At 44.7% G+C, this 22,530-nt stretch overlaps 1 protein-coding gene across 1 annotated transcript; it reads left to right on the top strand.

The window, feature by feature from the left end:
* Window positions 1-2,389: 2,389 nt before the first annotated feature.
* On the top strand, window positions 2,390-17,097 carry LOC120928219 (solute carrier family 46 member 3-like). Its single transcript, XM_040339325.1, has 7 exons — window positions 2,390-2,413; window positions 2,566-2,659; window positions 5,445-5,740; window positions 13,997-14,077; window positions 14,501-14,833; window positions 15,692-15,833; window positions 16,817-17,097. Exons 1-7 carry the CDS (start codon window positions 2,390-2,392, stop codon window positions 17,095-17,097), a joined length of 1,251 nt encoding a protein of 416 aa, XP_040195259.1.
* The last annotated feature ends 5,433 nt before the right edge of the window (window positions 17,098-22,530 follow it).

Genomic DNA, 22,530 nt, shown 5'->3' with positions numbered 1-22,530 from the left:
TTTGTCAAACTTCCTAGGGCACTTTCAGTTAAGATAGGTAAGCTTATACAAGAGTAGAACCTTATTCACAGCAGAACACCGGTAAGTAACAGTAGGAGGTTGGGGAGATTTCCAGTATAAAAGTATCTCCCTGCGTGCATAAAAGGAAGAGTAGCAAATAAAGAGCTTAATATATCTTCTCATATGAGAGTCATCAAAAACATTTAAAAGTAAAACATAGAATATCCAGGCTCAAACTTACCGACCAATCAGCAACCAACCAAATGCCTGACCACAATGACATAAATACAACAAACAAAAGTCACTGCCCCTACCTATGACTGGTCTATACAATAAGGAGAGCTGGAAAGGGCGGATATACATACAAAAACATAGAATATCCAGGCTCAAACTTACCGGATATACTTCTGTTTTTAACGCACACAGTTAGACAGATGAATTTGGTTGGTTGCTGATTGGTCGGTAAGTTTGAGCCAGAATATTCTATGTTTTTGTATGTATATCCGCCCTTTCCAGCTCTCCTTATTGTATAGACCAGTCATAGGTAGGGGCAGTGACTTATGTTTGTTGTATTTATGTCATTGTGGTCAGGTAGTACACTGGCACCTTTGCGTCCATCTGCTGAGTGTGCAGTGTGCTCCTGCCCCTTTAATGAGGGCTGGGCTACCTCCAGTCACCTGCCCCTTATCTATCCATCAGCAGTCATGTGCTCCTACTGAGGACACTTATAATGCAATGTTATAGTTAGGACTGCAGTATACAGAGCGCCTTGACGGGGCCTGTAGCTTACACATGCATTTGCAAATGCGTGCAACTAAACCTCTGTTTTTAACACACACAGTTAGACAGGTGAACTTGGTTGGTTGCTGATTGGTCAGTAAGTTTGAGCCTGGATATTCTATGTTTTTGTATGTATATCCGCCCTTTCCAGCGCCCCTTATTGTACTGTATAAACCAGTCATAGGTAGGGGCAGTGACTTTTGTTTGTTGTATTTAAAAGTAAAACCTTAGGATCCAATCCGAAAGTCAAGCCACACACCGAGTTCACACCAAACACCACCTGTGTCCAGAACGACTGTAGAGAAGGACAAGACCACACCATGTGAAAAAGCTGGGCTTCCAGGGCCTGGCACCGTGGACAAGTCAAAGAGACAGATAGATGGTCGCTAAGCACTGAGGAATATAATAAACTCTATGCAGGAACTTGAGTTGGACAAACCTGTCTCTAGCTGAGATCATGGTAGCAATATAAGAGCCTAGGCAGTGCTCCCAATCATCCTCCCCCAAAGTAGAAATGTCAGCTTGCCATCTTTGATATACCCGACCTGCTTTAGTCACATAGGCTATGGACAAATGCAGGTAGAGAGAGGATAGAGGTTTATCCAGCACACTGGAGCTCAACAACCACTCAGTGGGTTCTGAATCTAATGTAATCCGAGAGGGAAACTGTTGGCCAAAAGCATGCCTAAGTTGCAGGTACCTAAAAAAGACCCTTTTACAACTTTATGTTTTAGACCCACTATACCCCTAGTGACCCACACCATCTAGAATCTGTGATTTGTTGCATATGTGGGAGAGACGGATTACCCCACAGAGGAATATGAGGGGAGAAAGACTATGCCAAAGCAACACATTAGTATGCATTAAGGTGGTAATCTCAGTATGTGCCCCAAACTCCTGCTTTTTAATGCCAGTGTAAACAGAGCCTTACTTTGTAATGATGGGCTCACATATGTATTCATTCACCTAGCTTTTTACCTAATTGCTAAAGGGACGGGCAACTTTTTTTTCTGGGTCACAATCCATGCCTTACCATTTCTTTTGTGTACATTGCAAGTGTTAGAGTGCTAATATAATAAAATACTGCATGGTAAGCTCTCTGTTAATTGCTTTGTCTGTGTCTGATCTAATTACCGTTTAGCTCTCACGTGCAGAACACTGGATTGAAAGACCCAGAGATTGTGGGATATGTGTTTTTTTCACAGGTCAAGTTTTTTTCAAGTGTCAGTTCTCAGACCACAGATAGAGGTAACAGAGGTCATGCGTTAACCTTTGCAGTGCCATTTTGTGTGCCTTATGTTTGAACATTTGACACCAGGATGTGAAGGTTTTCTCTACTATAGGCTGTGTGTACAGGACAACAAACTACACCATGAAACTATATAGCCTCGTACACACGCTCGTTTTCTCAGCAAGAACCAGCAAGAAAACTGCTGGCAGAGCTTTCTTGCCGAGTAAACCGAGCGTGTGTACTAGGCTTTTAGGTTTCTCGTCTGGAAATCTGGCCAGAATCTCAACGAGAAAAATAGAGATCCTGCTCTCTATTTTCTCATCGAGATTCTTGTCAGCCTGTTTCCCAACGAGAAACCCGAAAGTGTATATACTTACTATGACCAATGTACATCTTATGCAGGTGAGAAACACAAGCTGCAGGTTGGAAGGTTTATAATGCCTTTAAATTTGGCCACATAACTGGCTGACAAAGGCCACAGTGACAGATCTGGCATGTACAAAACTTCTGTGGCAAAATATAAGTCATAGAAATAATTTATTTTTATGTTTCAGGATTGCTTGCAGATTGAATTTATTGCTAAATCTGAAGCAATTTCTTTCCCAGAGTTTCCTCGTCTCCATCCCAATCAGTCACAGGTGGTACTTTGTGAGAATTTTTCTTACAGTGAAGCTTATGTAGCGTCTGCCTCTGTCATTGCTCTGGGGGACATCTGGGGACACTCGCAGCTTTGCTTATTCAGCTTAATAGTCTGCTCATGCAGGTCCCATCACTAAACGAGATGTTTAGATACTGTACCTGTTGCCGAGAATGTGTTTCCAGCACGACAGCATCGCGCTGATTCTCGGCGACAGGGTGCCGACATCTCGCACTCGCTGGAATAGACAAAGCACATTCCAGCGAGCGCGTCATAGAAGCGACGGGGATCCGACTTGGATTCCCGCCAATTCTAGCTGCAGCGCTTGTTATGAATCCTGAGAGGGAACTCCACGCCAAATTTTAAATAAAAAAATGGCATGGGTTCCCCCCCCCAGGGGCATACCAGGCCCTTAGGTCTGGTATGGGTTGTAAGGAGACCCCCCTATGCCGAAAAAACGGCGTGGGGGTCCCCCCACAATCCATACCAGACCCGTATGCAAAGGACGCTGCCCGGCCGGTCAGGAAAGGAGTGGGGACGAGTGAGCGGCCCCCCTCCTAAACCGTACCAGGCCGCATGCCCTCAACACCCCAAAGCACCCTGTCCCCATGTTGATAAGGACAGGGCCTCTTCCCGACAACCCTGGCCGTTGGTTGTCGGGGTCTGCGGGCGGGGGGCTTATCGGAATCTGGGAGCCCCCTTTAATAAGGGGGCCCCCAGATACCGGCCCCCCACCCTAGGTGAATGAATATGGGGTACATCGTACCCCTACCCATTCACCTGGAGGCAAAGTGTAAAAGTAAATAAACACACGACACAGCGCCGAGATGACAGCGGAGAGCGGAGAAGATGGGAGAAGACCCCCAGAGAATGGAGAAGACCCCCGGAGAGCGGAGAAGACCCCCGGAGAGCGGAAGAAGAAGGCCACCCCTGGTAAAAGAGCTAAAGAAGAGAGGGGGGCCCCCGGAGCTGACTAATAAATTACTTTAAAACCCCTGTGTCGTGTGTTTATTTACTTTTACACTTTGTCTCCAGGTGAATGGGTAGGGGTATGATGTACCTCATATTCATTCACCTACGGTGGGGGGCCGGTATCTGGGGGCCCCCTTATTATTCCGATAAGGCCCCTGCCCGCAGACCAACGACAAGGGTTGTCGGGAAGAAGCCCTGTCCTTATCAACATGGGGACAGGGTGCTTTGGGGTGGGGGGCTGCAGTGCGCCCCCCTGCCCCAGAGCACCCAACCCCCCCATGTTGAGGGCATGCGGCCTGGGACGGCTCAGTAGGGGGGCGCTCACTCGTCCCCACTCCTTTCCTGACCGGCCGGGCAGCGTGCTTTGGATACGGGTCTGGTATGGATTGTGGGGGGACCCCCACGCCGGTTTTTCGGTGTAGGGGGGGTCTCCTTACAACCCATACCAGACCTAAGGGTCTGGTATGCCCCTGGGGGGGGAACCCAAGCCGTTTTTTTTATTTAAAATTTGGCGTGGAGTTCCCTCTCAGGATTCATACCAAACGCCGCAGCTAGAATTGGCGAGAATCCAAGTCGGATCTCCGTCGCTTCTATGGCGGCTTTGTCTCCATCGCGGCAAGCCAGCTTGGCGCTGGCTCCTGCGATGGGGCTCGTAGGTGGTCAATCTCGCTGAGAAAGGGAGCGGGATTGACACAATATCGTGGTCACCCACTGTATCCTAACTGTGTTCACTATGATACAAACTTTTCTGTTTTAATACCTTATTTTAGACACAGTGACACCATCACTTGGTCTTTGAACATCTCTATAAAGGGAGGCAGTCCATTGCCGTTGGGAGGGGCTGGCATGGTGCTGTACATTAGGGCCGAAACAACTAATCGATTAATTTCATAATCGATTAATTTCATAATCGATTACTATTTTCATAATCGATTAATCGGCCAGTAACATAATGGGGTTAAAAAAAAAAATATATCCCTTTATAGTACAAAAAGAGAAAATGGTTACTGTAAATATTACTTTCACTGTACCACAGTAAAAAAATAACCCCTTACAGTAGCGTTTATTTGCTCTTTTTTTACTAATTTTTATTTTTTTACCCCATTATGTTACTAAACATCTCAGGCCGGGGTCACACCTCTGTGTTTTTTTGGGCTCTTTGCAGAAACACACTACAGTTCATTTACATTGTTTCCTATGGGACACGTTAACATCCATGCTTTTTTCAGCTGCTGCATATTTGTAAAGGGCAAGGACTTTTTTTAATGCACACCTGTGCTATGTTGTTTTTTTGGTTCAATATACTTCAACGGAGAAGCTGCAGAAAGGCATGTAATGCGTTTTTGCGGCAATTTGAGTTTTTTTTATCTACCCAACAACAAATTGGCCCAACAAAATTCAAAAAATGCAAATCGCAGCAAAATTACTTTTATTTAAGGTTATTAACCGAGTAATCGAAAACAATAATCGGCAAACTAATCGATTATGAAAATAATCGTTAGTTGCAGCCCTACTGTACATACAGTCATGGCCAAAAATATGGGCATCCCTGCATTTCTGTAATGATAATGCACCACTTTGCTCAGAAAATTGTTGCAATTACAAATGTTAAGCCTTTTTTAATGTTTATTTCTTATGTTTATATCGGTATGACACAAAAAAGTGGAGAAACAAAAAGCCAAATCTGACATATTCCATGCAACACTTAAAAAATAGGACTGGGCAAAAGTATTGCCACCTTCTCAAAGTGGTAAGAAATAATTGCATTCCAAGTTTGTGATGCTCCTGTAGGTTGTAACTAAACTCACTTGTATCAATGAACAGGTGCTGACAATATAGAAATCACACCGGCAACTGTTACCAGTGAAAAAATTACTCAACCTTTCTGTTGTGTGTCTCTGTGTGCCACATGGAGCGTGGAGAAGAGAAAGAGCAGCAAAGAATTGTCTGAGAATTTGAGAACATACATTCTGGAAAAGCATGGACAATCTCAAGGTTACAAGTGCATTTCCAGAGATTTTAATGTTCCTATGTCCACTGTGCACAACATTGTCAAGAAGTTTACAGCCTATGCAACTGTAGTTTATCTCCATGAACATAAGAGAAAAATTGATCAAAGAGTTTGCCAAAAGTTTCCTGAGGAATAGGGATGAGCCGAACACCTCCCTGTTCGGTTCGCACCAGAACTTGCGAACACACCAAATGATCGTGTGAACTTTAGAACCCTATTAAAGTCTATGGGACTCGAACATTTGAAATATAAAGTGCTAATTTTAAAGGCTAATATGCAATTTATTGTCCTAAAAAGTGTTTGGGGACCTGGGTCCTGTCCCAGGGGACATGTATCAATGCAAAAAAAAGTTTTAAAAAAGGCCGTTTTTTCGGGAGCAGTGAATTTAATAATGCTAAAAGTGAAACAATAAAAGTGAAATATTACTTAAAATTTTGTACCTAGGGGGGGTGTAAAGTTAGTATGTGAAATAGCGCATGTTTCCCGTACATGGAACTGTCCCTGCACAAAGTGTCATTTCTGAAAGGAAAAAAAGTATTTTAAAACCGTCTTTGCGGCTATAATGATTTGTCGGCTCTGGCAATTCAGAGCGAATTCATTCATAAAAAAAAAAAAAAATAGCGTGGGGGGTTCCCCCCAAATTCCATTACCAGACCCTTCAGGTCTGGAATGGATATTAAGGGGAACCCCGCCGTCAATTTAAAAGAAAAATGACGTGAGGTTCCCCCAAATATCCATTCCAGACCCTTCAGGTCTGGTGTGGATTTTAAGGGGAACTCCACCCCAAATTTAAAAAAAAAATGGCGTGGAGTTCCCCCAAAAATTCACACCAGACCAGACGCCTTATCCGAGCACGTTAACCTGGCCGGCCGTAGAAAAGAGGGGGGGACAGAGTGCTGCCCCCCCTCTCCTGAACCGTACCAGGCCACATGCCCTCAACATGGGGAGGATGTCCCCATGTTGATGGGCACAAGGGCCTCATCCCCACAACCCTTGCCCGGTGGTTGTGGGGGTCTGCGGGCGGGGGGCTTATCAGAATCTGGAAGACCCTATTAACAAAGGGGACCCCCAGATCCTGCCCCCCCCCATGTGAATTGGTAATGGGGTACATTGTACCCCTACCATTTCACGAAGCAAGTGTAAATAGAAAAAAAATCCAGCGGTGACACTCGTTCCCGGCTTCCTGCTCCAACGTTGTCTGTATGAACATGAGTTTGGCTCGAACTCGAAGCTCATCCCTACTGAGGAAGCCAAACTACTTTTGGGAGAATGTGCTGTGGACAGACGAAACAAAATTACAGCTTTTTGGTAAAGCCCATCATTTTACTGTTTTCAGAATAACGACTATTTATGTCGACAGAATGGCACGGGCAGGCAGATTGGCGTACAGGTACGTCCCTTTAAATCTGCCACCCAGTGCGGCCGCGGGTCTTGGGAACTCGATGTTCCTGGGAGTCCCGCAATTGCGGTAGGCAAAGGCAGAACAGGGGAATGCCTTTGTAAACAAGGCATTCTCCTATTCTGCCTAGTGACACTGTCACTGATGATCGTTCCCTGTGATCGGGAACCGTCATTAGTGACGTGTCACGTGTAGCCACACCCCCTAACACTAAGAATTACTTCCTAGGGAGCACTTAACCCCTTCACCACCAGTGTAATTTTTACAGTAATCAGTGCATTTTTATAGCACTGATTGCTGTAAAAATGACAATGGTCCCAAAATGGTGTCAAAAGTATCCAATGTGTCCACCATAATGTCGCAGTCCCTATAAAAATCGCTGATCGCTGCCATAACTAGTAAAAAAATATATATATATTTTTTTATTAAAAGCCAGCAGCTACACATACTGCAGCTGCTGGCTTTTAATAAATGGACACTTACCTGTCCTGGAGTCCAGCGATGTCGGCAGTAAGGTTCCCGGCGTGAAGCCGAAAAGCCAAACTGCCACCGCCATTGTGGGTAAGGGAACCCGGCAGTGTAGCATTTCGGCTTCACGCCGGGAACCCTACTGTGCATGCGCGAGGCCCCGCTCCGCTCACCTATTAGCCCGGCGGCCAGGGGAGGAGGAGGAAGGAGCCCTGTGGTGACGTCACGGCGCGGCCAGACTCCCAGGAGTGGGAAAGGATACCTGTCTTTGACAGGTATCCAGTCCCCCCTCCCCCTGAAAGGTGCCAATTTTGGCACCGGAGGGGGGGGGGGGGAATCCGATGAGCGGATGTTCAACTTTAGGGTGGAGCTCCGCTTTAAATATAAAAACAAAAACAAAAGTGACCTTGCACACAATGTAAAAAACAAAAACAAACAACAACTGCAGCACCTAAAAAACAAAAATCAATAATGAAAGTCCCAATGTTGGAGTCTCAAAAGATCAGCTGGGTGCCGCAGGAAAGGCAAAAGTGCTTCAAAACCATTTCACCACAGTGTTAAAACATGTTTCTTACCAAAAGAACTGAACCCACAAAGAGATCACACAGCACTTTGCTGCCTCGCAGCATCAATTATTCTGGCCAATGGCTGCGCTGCTATCAATCTATCCAATCAAGAGCCAAGAACCCTGGGCAGAGAGGTACAGCGTCTCTCTGCCGAGTGAACGAACTGGCTCAGGTGAGTAAAATGGGGAGTCTGGGGGGCCGGTCACTGTCAGAAGTTTGAAGGAATGAGGGTCACAGTTGTTTATTGAGCGCAAATGAATGGTCACCGCTGGCGCTGATCACATTAAACTGTTCATATGAGGATAGACTGTCCTTGATTTGGAGCAATGTCCCTCTGTCCCTCTTTCCTCCTCATTTGTCCCTCATTGTGGTCTGATCTATATAGTTGTATATGCGACTTATCTATCAAAAACGTGCTAAACCTTTCATTCAATTTCTAAATGGCTGCATTTGTAAATTCCAAAAACCAATATAAACGAATAATAGTGGTTAAAAAGCACATGTGGGTTTAACCAATCTTTTTTTTTGTAGGAGCCTGGCAGGGGATGTGTCCTATGCCTACATATGTTTGTTAATAGGTGTCCCTCATTCCCATCTCAGAAGGCATGTATAAGTGGTTACATGCGATCAGTGCCTCTGACTAAGGAGGACTCCATGGTTGCCAGCTACGACCACATACTGTACATGCTGTATGCAGCTAAGGGACCAGCATAGATCAGGTGTCTTGAATTAAAGTTCAAGGAGGTCCAGTCACTAAAATTTTCTTTGGGCCGAGGTCCGAATCTCAAGTCCCCATTTGTCCCCATAACAGTGCTTCTGTACATCAGGTGTCCCCATCACAGCGCCCCTTTACATCAGGTGTCCCCATCACAGCGCCCCTTTACATCAGGTGTCCTCATCATAGTCACCCTTTACATCAGGTGTCCCATCACAGCACCCCTTTACATCAGGTGTCCCCATCACAGCAGGGCTGGACTGGGACAAAAATTTGGCCCTGGACTTCATCCAGACTGGCCCACTTTGACAGGTCTCTCCCACGGTGGCCGGACAACTCCCGCACCCCCCGGCCACCCAAGCCCCTTCTCCCCCTTCACTAGCCACTATCCGTTCTACTTTATTAGAGTAGAACGACTGGTACTCTTATAGGCAGTACCAGTGGGGAAGCTAGACAATATTTCACCCGGGGCAAAGAATCAGTTTGGTGCCCCCTAATGGGACAAGATTAGGCAGAAGTGAGAAACTCCCAGGCCATAGCTGTTGAGTCAGCTGTCTGTCCCCTCCCCCATGCTCCTCTGTCGTCCCCCTTGCTCCTCTGGTCCTCCCCCTGCTTCTTTGTTCCCCCCAGGTGAGCGCTGTGGGCAGAGAGAGGAGGTGAGCGCTGCAGGAAGGGAGAGACAGAGGAGCGGAGGGGGGCGGCAGTCCGCTGTCACTGAAGCCGGCCCACTGAGCGATCGGCCCACCGGGAAACTCCCTGTAGTCCCAATGGCCAGTCCATGCCTGCATCACAGTATCCCTTTACATCAGGTATCCCCATCACAGCACCACTTTACATCAGGTATCCCCATCACAGCACCACTTTACATCAGGTGTCCCCATCACAGCACCACTTTACATCAGGTGTCCCCATCACAGCGCCCTTTTACATCAGGTGTCCCCATCACAGCGCTCCTTTACATCAGGTGTCCCCATCACAGCGCCCCTTTACATCAGGTGTCCCCATCACAGTGCCCCTTTACATCAGGTGTCCCCATTACAGCACCCCTTTACATTAGTTGTCCCTATCACAGCACTCCTTTAAATAAGGGGTCCCCATCACAGTGCCCCTTTAAATCAGAGGTCCCCATCACAGCGCTCATTTACATCAGGCATTCCTGTCAGAGTGCCTCCTTACATCAGATGCCCCCATCAGAGTCCCCCTTTACATCAGGTATCCCCATCACAGCACCACTTTACATCAGGTATCCCCATCACAGCACCACTTTACATCAGGTGTCCCCATCACAGCGCCCCTTTACATCAGGTGTCCCCATCACAGTGCCCCTTTACATCAGGTGTCCCCATTACAGCACCCCTTTACATTAGTTGTCCCTATCACAGCACTCCTTTAAATAAGGGGTCCCCATCACAGTGCCCCTTTAAATCAGAGGTCCCCATCACAGCGCTCATTTACATCAGGCATTCCCGTCAGAGTGCCTCCTTACATCAGATGCCCCCATCAGAGTCCCCCTTAACATAAAATGTGCCCATCAGCGTGCCCCTTAACATAAAATAAGGGTCACGCTGATGGGAACATTTTATGTTAAGGGACACTCTAATTGGGCAAGTTTTATGTGTAAAGGACACCCTGATGGGCACATTTTATATTAAGGGGCACTCTGATGGGCACAACAAAATGTGTCCCTTAACATAAAATGTGCCCATCAGAGTGCCCCTTAACATAAAATATGTCCAACAGTGTGCCCCTTAACATAAAATGTGCCCATGGTCACATTTTATATTAAGGGACACTCTGATGGCCAAATTTTATGTTAAGGGGCACCCTGATGGGCAAATTTTATATTAAGGGGCACTCTGATGGGCACAACAAAACGTGCTCCATAACATAAAATCTGCCCATCAGAGTGCTCCTTAATACAAAATGTGCCCATCAGTGTTGCTCTTAAAAAAAATATACCCATCAGAGTGCCCCTTAACAAAAAATGTCCCCTTTTATGTTAAGGGACACTCTGATGGGCACATTTTATTTTAAGGGGCACGCTGATGGGTATATTTTTAATGTGTACGCTGATGGGCATATTTTATGTTAAGGGGCACTCTGATGGGCACAACACAATGTGTTCATCAGTGTGCCCCTTAACAAAATATGCTCATCAGTGTGCACATTAAAAGTATACCCATCAGCGTGCCCCTTAAAATAAAATGTGTCCATCAGAGTGCCCCTTAAAATAAAATTCGTCCATCAGAGTGCCCCTTAACATAAAAAAAGGTGCCCATCAGCGTAACCTTTAATAACATATGCCCAGCAGTGTACACAATAAAAAATATGCCCATTAGTGACCACTAATTAACATGTCACATACCTTGAATGCAAGATGGGCTGAAGCTGCAAAATGAGGAGAGCCCAGGACCGCGAGTAGCAGGGGGGCAGGGCGCACGTGACGTCACGCCCCATACTCTCAAGGAGAGCCAGGAGTGGACCCGCGAGCAGCAGGCGGCGGGGCCCTATTTGCGGCCCGTGAGTGCAAGCTGCGGTGCGCTCGCAGCGTCACTGGTTGCTGGGGAAACCCGCGGCCCCAGCAAACCAACACTGACATTTAAAATTATACTGGCGGTATGGCGGTCCGGACAGAAGCGCCACTCGGGCCGGACTCGGACCGCGGGCTGCCATTTAGTGGCGGCTGGCATAGAGTATTGTAGTGTACTGTATGATCTTGCACACAGGCTCCCTGCATTCATAAGACGATTCTGAGTATATGCAGGTTGGTTTTCTATGGACATGCCCGTATTAGATGTCAATGTGAGTTTATTGTTAAGTGAGAGAACTGGTGGCATGCTGAAGGACAATGATACTGATTTTACCAACACCCATTGCTGGCCAAAAAACTACTCTGCTACATGAGATAAAAACAGCAATTCTTGTCTATCAAACATGATAAGACTTAAAGAGCTTTGAGATGAGATATGACTTACAAAACTAGAATCATGTTACATGGAGGTGATTGACCCAACATGACATATCATAGTCAAGTGTCAAAAGGTTCTCTGGGGATGGAGCCTTCCATATTTATATACTGAGTCTCTGTTCACACCGATCCATCACACTTTACTGTGATAAACTAGTGCTACGTATAGTATACCCAGGGGTATTCCTGGCAGCTCCAAGGGCTACCCGGGTCTGATGAACTAAACTCAGAACAGCAGTTTGAGGTTTTAGGATAGATTTAGCAACAGATATAATATGCTGTGTGTCATTGTAAAACAAAGAAGTACTTGGAAAACATTATTATACAATTAGCAAGTGCTGAAATTCAAAATGTAAATCATTTTTTATGGTATACTTAAAGGAGAAGTACAGCCAAAGCTTGTTTGCCTGTACTTCTCCTATGGATCACATGAGTGCCAATTGTTTTGGACTCCTGTGACGCATTTTCAGCAGAGAGCGGGCTGAAATTTGCTCTCTGCTGATGGTCCAGGCTCTGCGTCATCCCAACCATGGAGTCAGGATCCGTCCAGATCCTTGGACCAGCAGCCTTCTCAGCAGTGCCGGCCCAAGACATTGTGCTGCCTGGGACCAAGAATGATCTAAAGATCCGCTAACCTATGTGAATCTGGCCCACAAACTTTTGTTCAACTTGACCCTCCCTTCTAGCTTGAAAGCTCTAATGAGCAGGGCCCTCTGATCCCCTCTCTATTGATTTGTATTGTAACTTTACTGTCTGCCCTCATGTTGTAAAGTGCTGTGCAAACTGTTGGCGCTATATGAATCCTGTATAATAATAAAAATCATTATCTTTTAAGCGTATTCAAATGTAATCTTAAAGAGACCCTCTACCGAAACAAATTACTTAAACTGATTGTGGACCACATCCCTGATATATAGGGTCAAAACATTAATTCCTCAGATTGGGACTTTAAACCAGGCCACAAACAGTTTGAGAACTAAACTATTCAGTAAATTATTTAGACCGGGTTCACCTCTATTCCGGTCCACTTTCATTTTCTGCTGCGTTTTATTGCCCGTTTTAGTGTATTTAAACACATTTTCATTCTTCTCCTGGGCATCACAGTACAGTCTCATTAAATAACATTGCTTATGACACCTAAAACTCAATGGTTTGAATGGGGCCTCAAGGCCCGTACACACGATCAGAAAATCGGAAGTAAACTTTAGTCCGATGAATGATCTGCCAATTTTCTGATCGCTAGTATGGTGCTTTCGACAGCCAATTCCGAATTTTCGACCGCCAAAAAAACGGATGTGCGTGCTCTAAAACTTTTGTCGTACGTGAAAACAACATCCCATTTGTGTTCAATTAGTACAGTTTTCGTACGAAAAAAATCGTTATGCTCCGAAACAAAAGAACACTTACAAAACAATTCAACACAAGTTGAATTTTGTCATACGAGAATTATCGTATGTAGAGTAACCTCTTCACTTTCGATATGAAACTAGCAGCATACAAAAAACAGACGGAAATTAGTCCGATAATCTGATCGTTTGTACCCGGCTTTAGACTGCTGATAGCAGCTCGGTAAGTCAGTACTATTGTGTGTATAAATCAATCCAATTGTTACAATTTAAGATGATTTCCTGGGAAGTATTGGAGATATCTGGTCCCGCTGTGTGTTTGTGCATGAAAACTAATTACAAAGAAAGACTAACAGACTGAGGTCAGGAAGCCCCTGACTTTGCTGTGTTTGGTCAGAGGAATGCTGGGTCCTGACCTGAGGAGATATCCAGGCTTAATACAAGTTTACTTTACTGTCCTAAAATGATGATAATCTGTGACCTGGCCTTGCCAATGTCACATTGTGAATGACCGGGTGACAAGGCCCATGTGCAATTCTAATTGACAGCCTTAGCTCACCATGTGTCTTAGAGATTAGTGCAGTGGACAGAGATGTTAGGACTGTGACAGTTACTGACCTCTATTAATAAGGGGCAGAATGAAGGGGCAGTAAATCACAAATCAGAGACAAGTGGCCCTCCTAAAAAGTCACATTCTCTGTGGGAATCTGATATGGTCCAGGCGGTGCTAAATAGTCTAAGAGTGGGGAAACAACAGAAAACCAAGCCTAAAGGTGCCCATAGATGAAAAATAAACACATATTTACCATTCAGCAATGGATAGCGTGGGAATAATGAAATACTGAGCTAACATACGGTTGGACCAACACTTGTTTGACTAAAAGAGGAGGAAGATGACTAAAGAGGAGGAAGGTATCTTTACTACTGCCCTCTATAGGTGGCCTAATCACCGTCACTGCTTATTGTTTAGTGTCTTTCTTTAAAGCCCTGTACACACGATCGGTCCATCCGATGAAAACGGTCTGATGGACCGTTTTCATCGGTTAACCGATGAAGCTGACTGATGGTCATTCATGCCTACACATCCATCGGTTAAAAAAACGATCGTGTCAGAACGCGGTGATGTAAAACACAACGACGTGCTGAAAAAAACGAAGTTCAATGCTTCCAAGCATGCGTCGACTTGATTCTGAGTATGCGTGGATTTTTAACCGATGGACGTGCCTACAAACGATCGTTTTTTTTCTATCGGTTAGGAATCCATCGGTTAAATTTAAAACAAGTTGGCTTTTTTTTAACCGATGGATAAATAACCGATGGCGCCCACACACGATCGGTTTGGACCGTTGAAAACGGTCCATCAGACCGTTCTCATCGGTTTAACCGATCGTGTTTACACAGCCTGAGTGGCCACTTGAAGTCTTGTTTCTCTCTTCAGTACTCAGCGGATTCCTGGGTGGATTTGCTACATTTTTGGGGGGATGTTTTTCTTATATAGCAGACATTGCAAAGGACATCCAGAAGAAGAATATTCGCATTGCTTTTATTGATATAGTTTTTGGGGTGTCAAGTGGGATTTCAGGGATCACATCTGGGTACATCATTACTGCACTTGGATTTAAATGGTCATTTTTCATACCAGCAATTTTGCACATTTTAAATATTTTAAACATAATTTTTATACTGGAAGAAACGATAAAAAGGGCAGAATTTTATAATCCTGTCCTGAGCAAAGAAGGCGTTAACCTCCCTGGCGGTATGATTATTTCAGGTTTTAGGTGCTGAAAGCGGTACCATTATTTTGCATGGTAATTTGGCGTTTTATATTGTAGGCCTACAATTCTTAGGAATAACGCACTTAAATCTGTCCAAACAAGAGTCTAGTAGACATCCCAGGTATGATAAAGCTTGAAACACAAAATTATAATATAATATAATACATAACTATAAATAATTATAACAAATAATAATAAAATAATAATACAAATTATTCAATAATGTAATCAAATCAAAAACACTGAAATTTGCTCAGTTGCAGAATTGTCGCTGTCATTACTTTCAGTGTTTGATGACGAATTTCCCCACAAATCGCTGTCGCACAATTCTGCAAGTGTTTCTAATTTATTATCGCTGTTTTCTAGCTGGTCTAAAACCACTTTTGACATAAAGGGACACTTTTTGGTTGCTATGGACAATCTCCAGTTTACAGGCAGAAAGAACAGTATATAAACGTGCATGCAGGACACTGGGCAGACCACTAGGGACAAAGGGGTTGTGTAATTATTTTATACAGTACTGTAACCTGTAAGATTATAGTGTACTGTATGTGTACTGTGTTTTTACTTTTTTAAATTTGGCGCCGATCTCCGCCCCTGTTCGTCGCAACTTTGCAGGGAACGGAGCTCGGTGGCACTTGGGCACTGTGTGAATCGAGCAAGGAGACACAGTGGAGGAGCTTGCACAGACATCGCATGATCCAGGGACAAGGTAAGTAACTGTGCCTGGATACTGCGATGTGATTCCGAGTCTGGCTTGGGGGTTACCGCTAATAGTACTGAAATTTCACCCCGAGCCAGACTTGGGAATACCGCTCAGGAGGTTAAGGAACTCTTCTCCAGAGTCTTTTTATTGTTTAAACATTCATCCTGCAAGAAACGACTGACAATCGGCCTTCTGTTGTTTGCTTTTATGTTCTTTTTGTTTGCCAATTTTGGAGCTGTAAACCTGTTCACCCAGTGGCGTACTAACTAGGGGGCGGGCGGTCCGCACCGGGTGACACACATTGGGGGGCGCCCCTGTCCTCCACAGTGTAAAACAATGACATTGGGGCGGCCGGGTTTGGTAGCGCAGCGGCGATATGACACGCTGACAGCGCAGGTGCAGGGAGAGCCCAGCGGGGGGCCCGAGCCAGGTGCAGACTGTACCGCTACTCGGGTGACATGATTAACCAGACGCTGGAGCAGGAGAAAAAATACCAGTCTCTCGCTCTCTTGTACAGCAGGAGAGGGAGAGCGAGAGACACTGATACTCTGACAGTGAGGCATAGCACAGGAAATGCGGGAGTAGCAGGTGATTGGTTGCTAGGTAGTCCTAGAAACCAATCATTGTCTTCTGAAAACGAAAGTGCAGAGTAAGGTAGGGACTGACAGAGCTATGCAACGTGCAGGGGGTCAAGTCAGAGCTGTGGGGGGGTAATGTGCAGGGGGTCCAATCAGAGCTGTGGGGGGGGGTAATGTGCAGGCGGTCCAGTCAGAGCTGTAGGGGGGGGGGGTAATGTGCAGGGGGTCCAATCAGAGCTGTGGGGGGCAATGTGCAGGGGTTCCAGTCAGAGATGTGGGGGGGGGGGGTAATGTGCAGGGGTACAATCAGATCTGTGGGGGGGGGTAATGTGCAGGGGGTCCAGTCTGTGGGGGTGGTAATGTGCAGGGGGTCCAGTCAGAACTGTGGGGGGGTTAATGTGCAGGGGGTCCAGTCAGAGCTGTGGGGGGTAATGTGCAGGGGGTCCAATCAGAGCTGTGGGGGGGGGAGTACAGGGGGTCCAGTCAGAGCTGTGGGGGGTTAATGTGCAGGGGGTCCAGTCAGAGCTGTGGGGGGGGTTTAATGTGCAGGGGGTCCAGAGCTGGGGGGCTGTGTAATGTGCAGTGGTCAAGAGGTGCAGGGGGTTATGTAATGTAAAGGGGTCCAGAGTTGCAGGGTGCTGTGCAATGTAAAGGGGGTCCATAGGTGCCACCTTATATGAGCTGGACTCGCCTCTGTGCTGGGACCCGGTACTCATCGGATGGGGATCGGCTCTGTCTACATTTTGCTTTATAGGCAGCTTCCGGGGTGTTTTCCTCTTCACACAATGTCTGAAAGATTTCTACATCGTCCTCATTGGAATGGCATCCTGGATTGGAGGGATTATAATGGCTGCGTTTGCCACAACAACCGTAACCATGGTGTTAGGTAAGGTTCACTGTGATAAGCCAGTTCAATTTATTCCATATGGGTATATCTTGTTTTGAAGCTGCAGTTCTTAGAAATTCATGTTCACCAGTTTGCAACTAATATGAAAAGAAGCAAGAAGTGTAACCTGACATAAATTTCCTTTTAGTGCTTGAAAGTCTTTTCCACCAGTAATTCAGATTTCTACATCTGTAGTCAGGATTATCCACCAATTTCAGAGATTCCAATGGCAACATTTCCTGGCAGTAATTACTGTCTATGTTCACTATTACAAGGCCATAACAAGGCAATGCTCTCTTGTGGCTGGATAAATATTTGTTTATTCTCCATCAGTGGCGGCTGGTGCTCAAAATTTTTGGGGGGCGCAAACAAGCGGATTGGAAAAGGTATTTTATATTTACTAAAACAATTGTATTTCCATGTTCTGCTTGCTGTGGAAGAGTAGATATAGAGGGCCAGATCCACAAAAACCGGGCACAACGTAACTTTTTCAATTTAAGTTACACGGCCGGAAAATTTCTACCTAAGTGCCCGATCCACAAAGCACTTACCTAGAAATTTTCGGCTGTGTAACTTAAATCCGGCCGGCGCAAGGCGTTCCTATTCAAATGGGGCGAGTCCCATTTAAATTAGGCACGCTCCCGCGCCGGACGTACTGCGCATGCTCACAACGTCATTTTCCCGACGTGCTTTGCGCGGTTTTACGTTGCGCCTGGTTTTGAGAATCGCGACGGATGTAAAAAAAAAAATACGAGTTGCGGCGGGAAAAAAAAAGTAAAAAAAAAAAGACCGCGACGCAGGATAGAAGGGTCTACTTTTACAAGGCCTAAACAGTTTAGGCCTTGTAAAAGCAGCCCTAATTTTGCGACGGCAAACTAATACTTACGGAGAAAAAACAAAGCGTAAAAGCTTTGTGGATCTCCGTAAGTGCTAATTTGCATACCCGAAGCGGCATTTCGACGAGAAATGCCCCCGGCGGCGGCCGAGGTACTGCATCCTAAGATCCCTTACACATGTCGGATCTTCTGCCTATCTATTGGAAACTGATTCTGTGGATCAGTTCCAAAGATAGAAACAGGGATACGACGGCGTATCAGTAGATACGCCGTCGTATCCCTTTTGTGGATCTGGCCCAGTGAATGCAGTGTTCTGGGTTTAGTAACACTTTAACAGTTTTGATATTGTGTTTCATACATCCTAAAGTAAAGAAAACTGCTCTAACTGCTGATGAGAAAATGCATTGTGAAAAATGAAATCGTATGCTACAGTCATAGGGGTTTATTTACTTAAACCATAGAGTGCAAATTCAGTCACTCTTCTGCAGAGAAATCAGTTTCTAACCTCAGCTTGTTTGATTAAAGTGGTTGTATTGTAATTTTTGGAACTTTTACCTACAGGTAAGCCTATAACGACATCGCGGCTACAGCCACTCACAGCGCTGGAGACGCGATACCCGAAAGACACACCGAGGCAACATGTCAGCTACCTCGGCGTGGACCAGGTAAGTTACCGACACCTCATTCTAAGGTAAGTATTTCATAATGAGCTAGTATGCGGTGCATATTAGCTCATTATGCCTTTTGCCTTACCGTTGACAATTTCTTTTTTATGGGACTATACAACCGCTTTAAGCTTTGGCAATAAAACTCGGAAGCTGATTGGTTTCTCTGCAGAAGTGTGCCTGCTTTTGCACTCTCTAGCTTTAGTAAATAAACCCCATAGTGTGTTTTCTCATTTCAAACACTCTTGAGTCAAATACAGATTAAACAGTCTAAAACACAGTTGCCAGCTGTATCCTGTGGAGCAGTCCCAGGGTTTAAAACACTGTCCAAAGTACTTGTGTCTCGCAGAAACCAGGGCACTGTGCAGTGTCATCAGGGTACGAGTGCTGAAACACTCTGATTGGTTCTGCATGGCTGTAGATTTTTTTTGCATACCCCTGTATGCTATACTTATGTTTACACAAGCATCAGCATATACATGCTAAAAAGTGAGTACAGCTGTATGCAGTCATGTCTGTAGGCAGCTATATGCACCACCTGAGCTTCCTAGATGGGGGAAATACACAAGAATTTGCGTTCCATGAGCTCAGGGACCCATGTGCAATTGGCCTTACTATTTTCACAATTGGCTTTCCTTCCATTATGTAATTGCATAACAAGTTCAGTAAACAGACAGGCTATAAGAACATTTTTTTTTATTCATGGTGCTAAATACATTTTTGCAAAACCAATAAGAATCAAAATATAGTCAATAAATAAATAATCACCATGTCTCATAAATACAGAGGAGAATGTACAATTAGCATTGTTGTAAGTTTAAGACTGCCGGTAACAGAATATGCTCAATTCATTAAGCCAAGTCAAGTAGGGGGGAATAGGGGTGATGTGCAGCAGCTATTCACAGACTTCCAGTAGTAGGTAAACTTCAAGTCCAAGCATAGCCAAACAGCTTTGACAATGTGAGACATATAGAGGTGGTTCCATCATTGTGTACTCTCGTTTGTCATTTCTGCTTTCCTACATCGCAATATTAAAGCAAAATCTCCTTTCATTATAGTAATGGTTACCGCATAGATCACACCTTCTAGGAGGCCTGCAGTCACTGACAGTTCATCACTACAGGGGCAACTATCCACAAGCACCCGGGTCTCTCTCGTATATTAACATCCTATGGCAAAGAACTGAATAAACTATCAAGATACTAACCACCGTTAAAGGTATCAGCATAATTTAAATCATCTTAATATTGTGTGTTACTATTTTAAAAACGTTGTATTTATAGTCTGCAATTATATACTGTACATGGGGCAGTTATGTTTACACATTAGTTGCACATAGTGTCCTTTCTGTTTAGTAATATTGCTCTATGACTGTACATGGGCAATTATCTAGGCCATGGCAATTATCCAGCAAGTTCAATGACTTTCATCCAGCTTTCAACTGCAAAAATGATCACACAAATCAAGGCCGCCTACCACCAACAATCTATGTATTTTGTATTGATATGGCAGAGATAATGGAAGGTTGCCTTGATTGGTTTTATCATCTTTGCGAACAAACGCATGTTGAATGTGCTTTTAAGTGACAGTGTCACTTTGTCCATTCAGAGCATCAGTGGGTTTTTACAGAGATCACTGTGCCCCAAATAGGCTACATCAGTGGTGCCCAACCACTGTCCCACTGATGTGGCTTGTGACCTCCTGCTCTGGGATGGCGGGTCGGCAAGCCTAGATTAGGTGTTTCCGAACCACCATCCCAGAGCATCAGTGTTCTAAGTGGAGCCAGCGCTAGAGGAAGCACGGCTGCGAAAGGGAAGTATAGCCGCATAAGCCAATGTGTCTTGTACTGCGCCGCCTGTGGCGTGATACCAATTGCACTTTGCCTGTGACAGCAACAGCCGGAAATACCTGTTGCAAGGGAAATCCTGAATGGAAAATGATTATTAAAGGTCAGTTTGTATTTAAAAATCACAGTGTATATATGGGCATTTCTCTTCTGTAGTGGTTACTGGGCTGCTTTCAAACTGATCCACAGGTGCACTGAGCCATAGACTTCTGTTATTACCTACGGGTTCAATGCGCTTTCTGAAAGCTCATCAAAACTTCTGAATGCAGGAGTTTTGGTGTGCTTTCAGAAAGTGCACCAAACCTGCAGGATATAAAATAATTATATTGCAAAGTGCAGTTAACCCAGAGGAAATCCTATCTGCTATAAAAACAGAAGAGTTCCATTCCCTTCCGTCAGGGCGGAAAGGATCGGCTGTGTCATAGACATAGACCTGCCACCCGCCCGCTCCGCTCATTGTGGCCCCCATCGGTTACAAAGTCGCTTAAGTTACCCTCGCTCTTCAAAAGGATGGCACCCCTGGGCTACATGTTAGTGTCTTGAAAATAGGTTTTCTCATTCGGAGTGAAAAAAATATACTTTTCATAGCACTGATGTAAGAAATAAGCAGCAATGGACACTGGAACAAACAGAGTTTGGACTTCACCTTTCACTGTAAGGCTTCATGCACCCAGCATACATACAGCTTCACATTGAGATACATTAGAATAGGTGGCTGTATGCTGCCGTGCACCAGGGTTTCCATAAGGCACCCAGATACGGGAACTGATGTATACCTTCAATGCCCAAGATATATTGTCATTATGCCGGCTCTGAACACTGTATGGCTGTGTGCATGAATCCTAAAGAGCACCTTCGCTTTTTCCTCATGAGTAGCAATGTGATTTACCATGATTTCATCTTAGCAGTTGTCCAGCAAAAGACACAGAAAGTAAAATGGGAAACTCACATTTAAAATGACTTCTGGGTAACTAATACAGAAATTCCTGAGAATCATTTCTCACTTCAGTTTCCAACTAAAGGCAAAGCGTACACCAAACTGATATTTCAAACTTATTTTTCAGTTTTGAGTGGAGAAGGGCAAACTGAATCAACCATGAACTTTTAAAATCTCTTCAGGATGATTTGCCTGTTCAGTCTTTCCTCACATATGTTTTTGTTATTTTGAAGATGCTAAGTTCACAAGCATTTGTTCAATGCTTCGTCACATTCACTTCCTTCTCCTGTTCAAGGGCATCACTTCAAGAGTCATTAAATTTTATTAGGAACATGGAAAATATGCACAGAAGCATCTAAGGACGCCTATAATAACCCATGATCCTTTTCCAATGCCCTTTTACACACAAGTTCTAAAAGGAAGTGCTCATCTAAGTTCATGATGCACATCTACTACTGCTTGCCACACATTGCATAAAAACTGCATTAAGAGAACTGGCTAAAAACCAACAAGCTATTGCGGTCCCTCTTGCTTTTTTGCTGTGTTAAAGTGAAAGTGCATTACAAAATCTGTCCAAATTTATGTTGCAATCCCCATTCACTTGTATAGGTTCCTTTACAGCAGCTCTCCAATAGCTACAAACTCATAAAAAAATCTGGATTAACATCTGAATCCACCATGAGCTTAGTCTTGCATTGGTCTTTTCCATAACTTATATGGTGCAATTCTTGTTTCAATATTCCACAAAGTTTAGAAGCCCCATAAGATCCCAGTCGTTTGAAGAAAGGAATAAACTTAATGTAAGTGAAAACATGCATATGCTCATATGCACTACCCTGTGGCATGCAGTCAGCCAAAAGTTCAGTATTGTATTTACGTATAACAACAAAATATATGTGCATAGGTACTGCATGAAGGGATGTAAAACTTCTGCTGAAATCCGCTGTTCATAAGAGGTATTTTAACTTAAAGAGACTCTGTCATGGGTAGAAAAACAGAACTGCTGCAGCCTGCCGGTATAGGTGGAACAGTCTCCTGAACCTTTTTGTTATGGTTGATGCCAGGCAGTTCTGAGAGGCAAAACTCTGGCATTTCTTGTGTACCTTTTCTACAGTTTGCACTTCTTGCGCACCCTGCATGTTCCTATTGGCCAGTGGGGCAGCCCATCATAAAGATCTGCGAATAGGAATATGTAGGGGGAAGGGTTA

The sequence above is a fragment of the Rana temporaria genome, chromosome 2, assembly GCF_905171775.1.
Source record: "Rana temporaria chromosome 2, aRanTem1.1, whole genome shotgun sequence".
NCBI classification, from domain to species: domain Eukaryota; kingdom Metazoa; phylum Chordata; class Amphibia; order Anura; family Ranidae; genus Rana; species Rana temporaria.
The sequence above is the reverse complement of the archived record's forward strand: the minus strand, read 5'-3'. Positions and strand labels throughout refer to the sequence as shown.

Coding starts and splice junctions, on each gene's coding strand:
- LOC120928219 (XM_040339325.1), top strand. CDS start 2,390: ATGACCAATGTACATCTTATGCAG. Junction 5,741..13,996: donor AGAGAAAAATTGATCAAAGA/GTTTGCCAAAAG, acceptor AGATGACTAAAG/AGGAGGAAGGTATCTTTACT. Junction 14,078..14,500: donor GTTTAGTGTCTTTCTTTAAA/GCCCTGTACACA, acceptor ACACAGCCTGAG/TGGCCACTTGAAGTCTTGTT.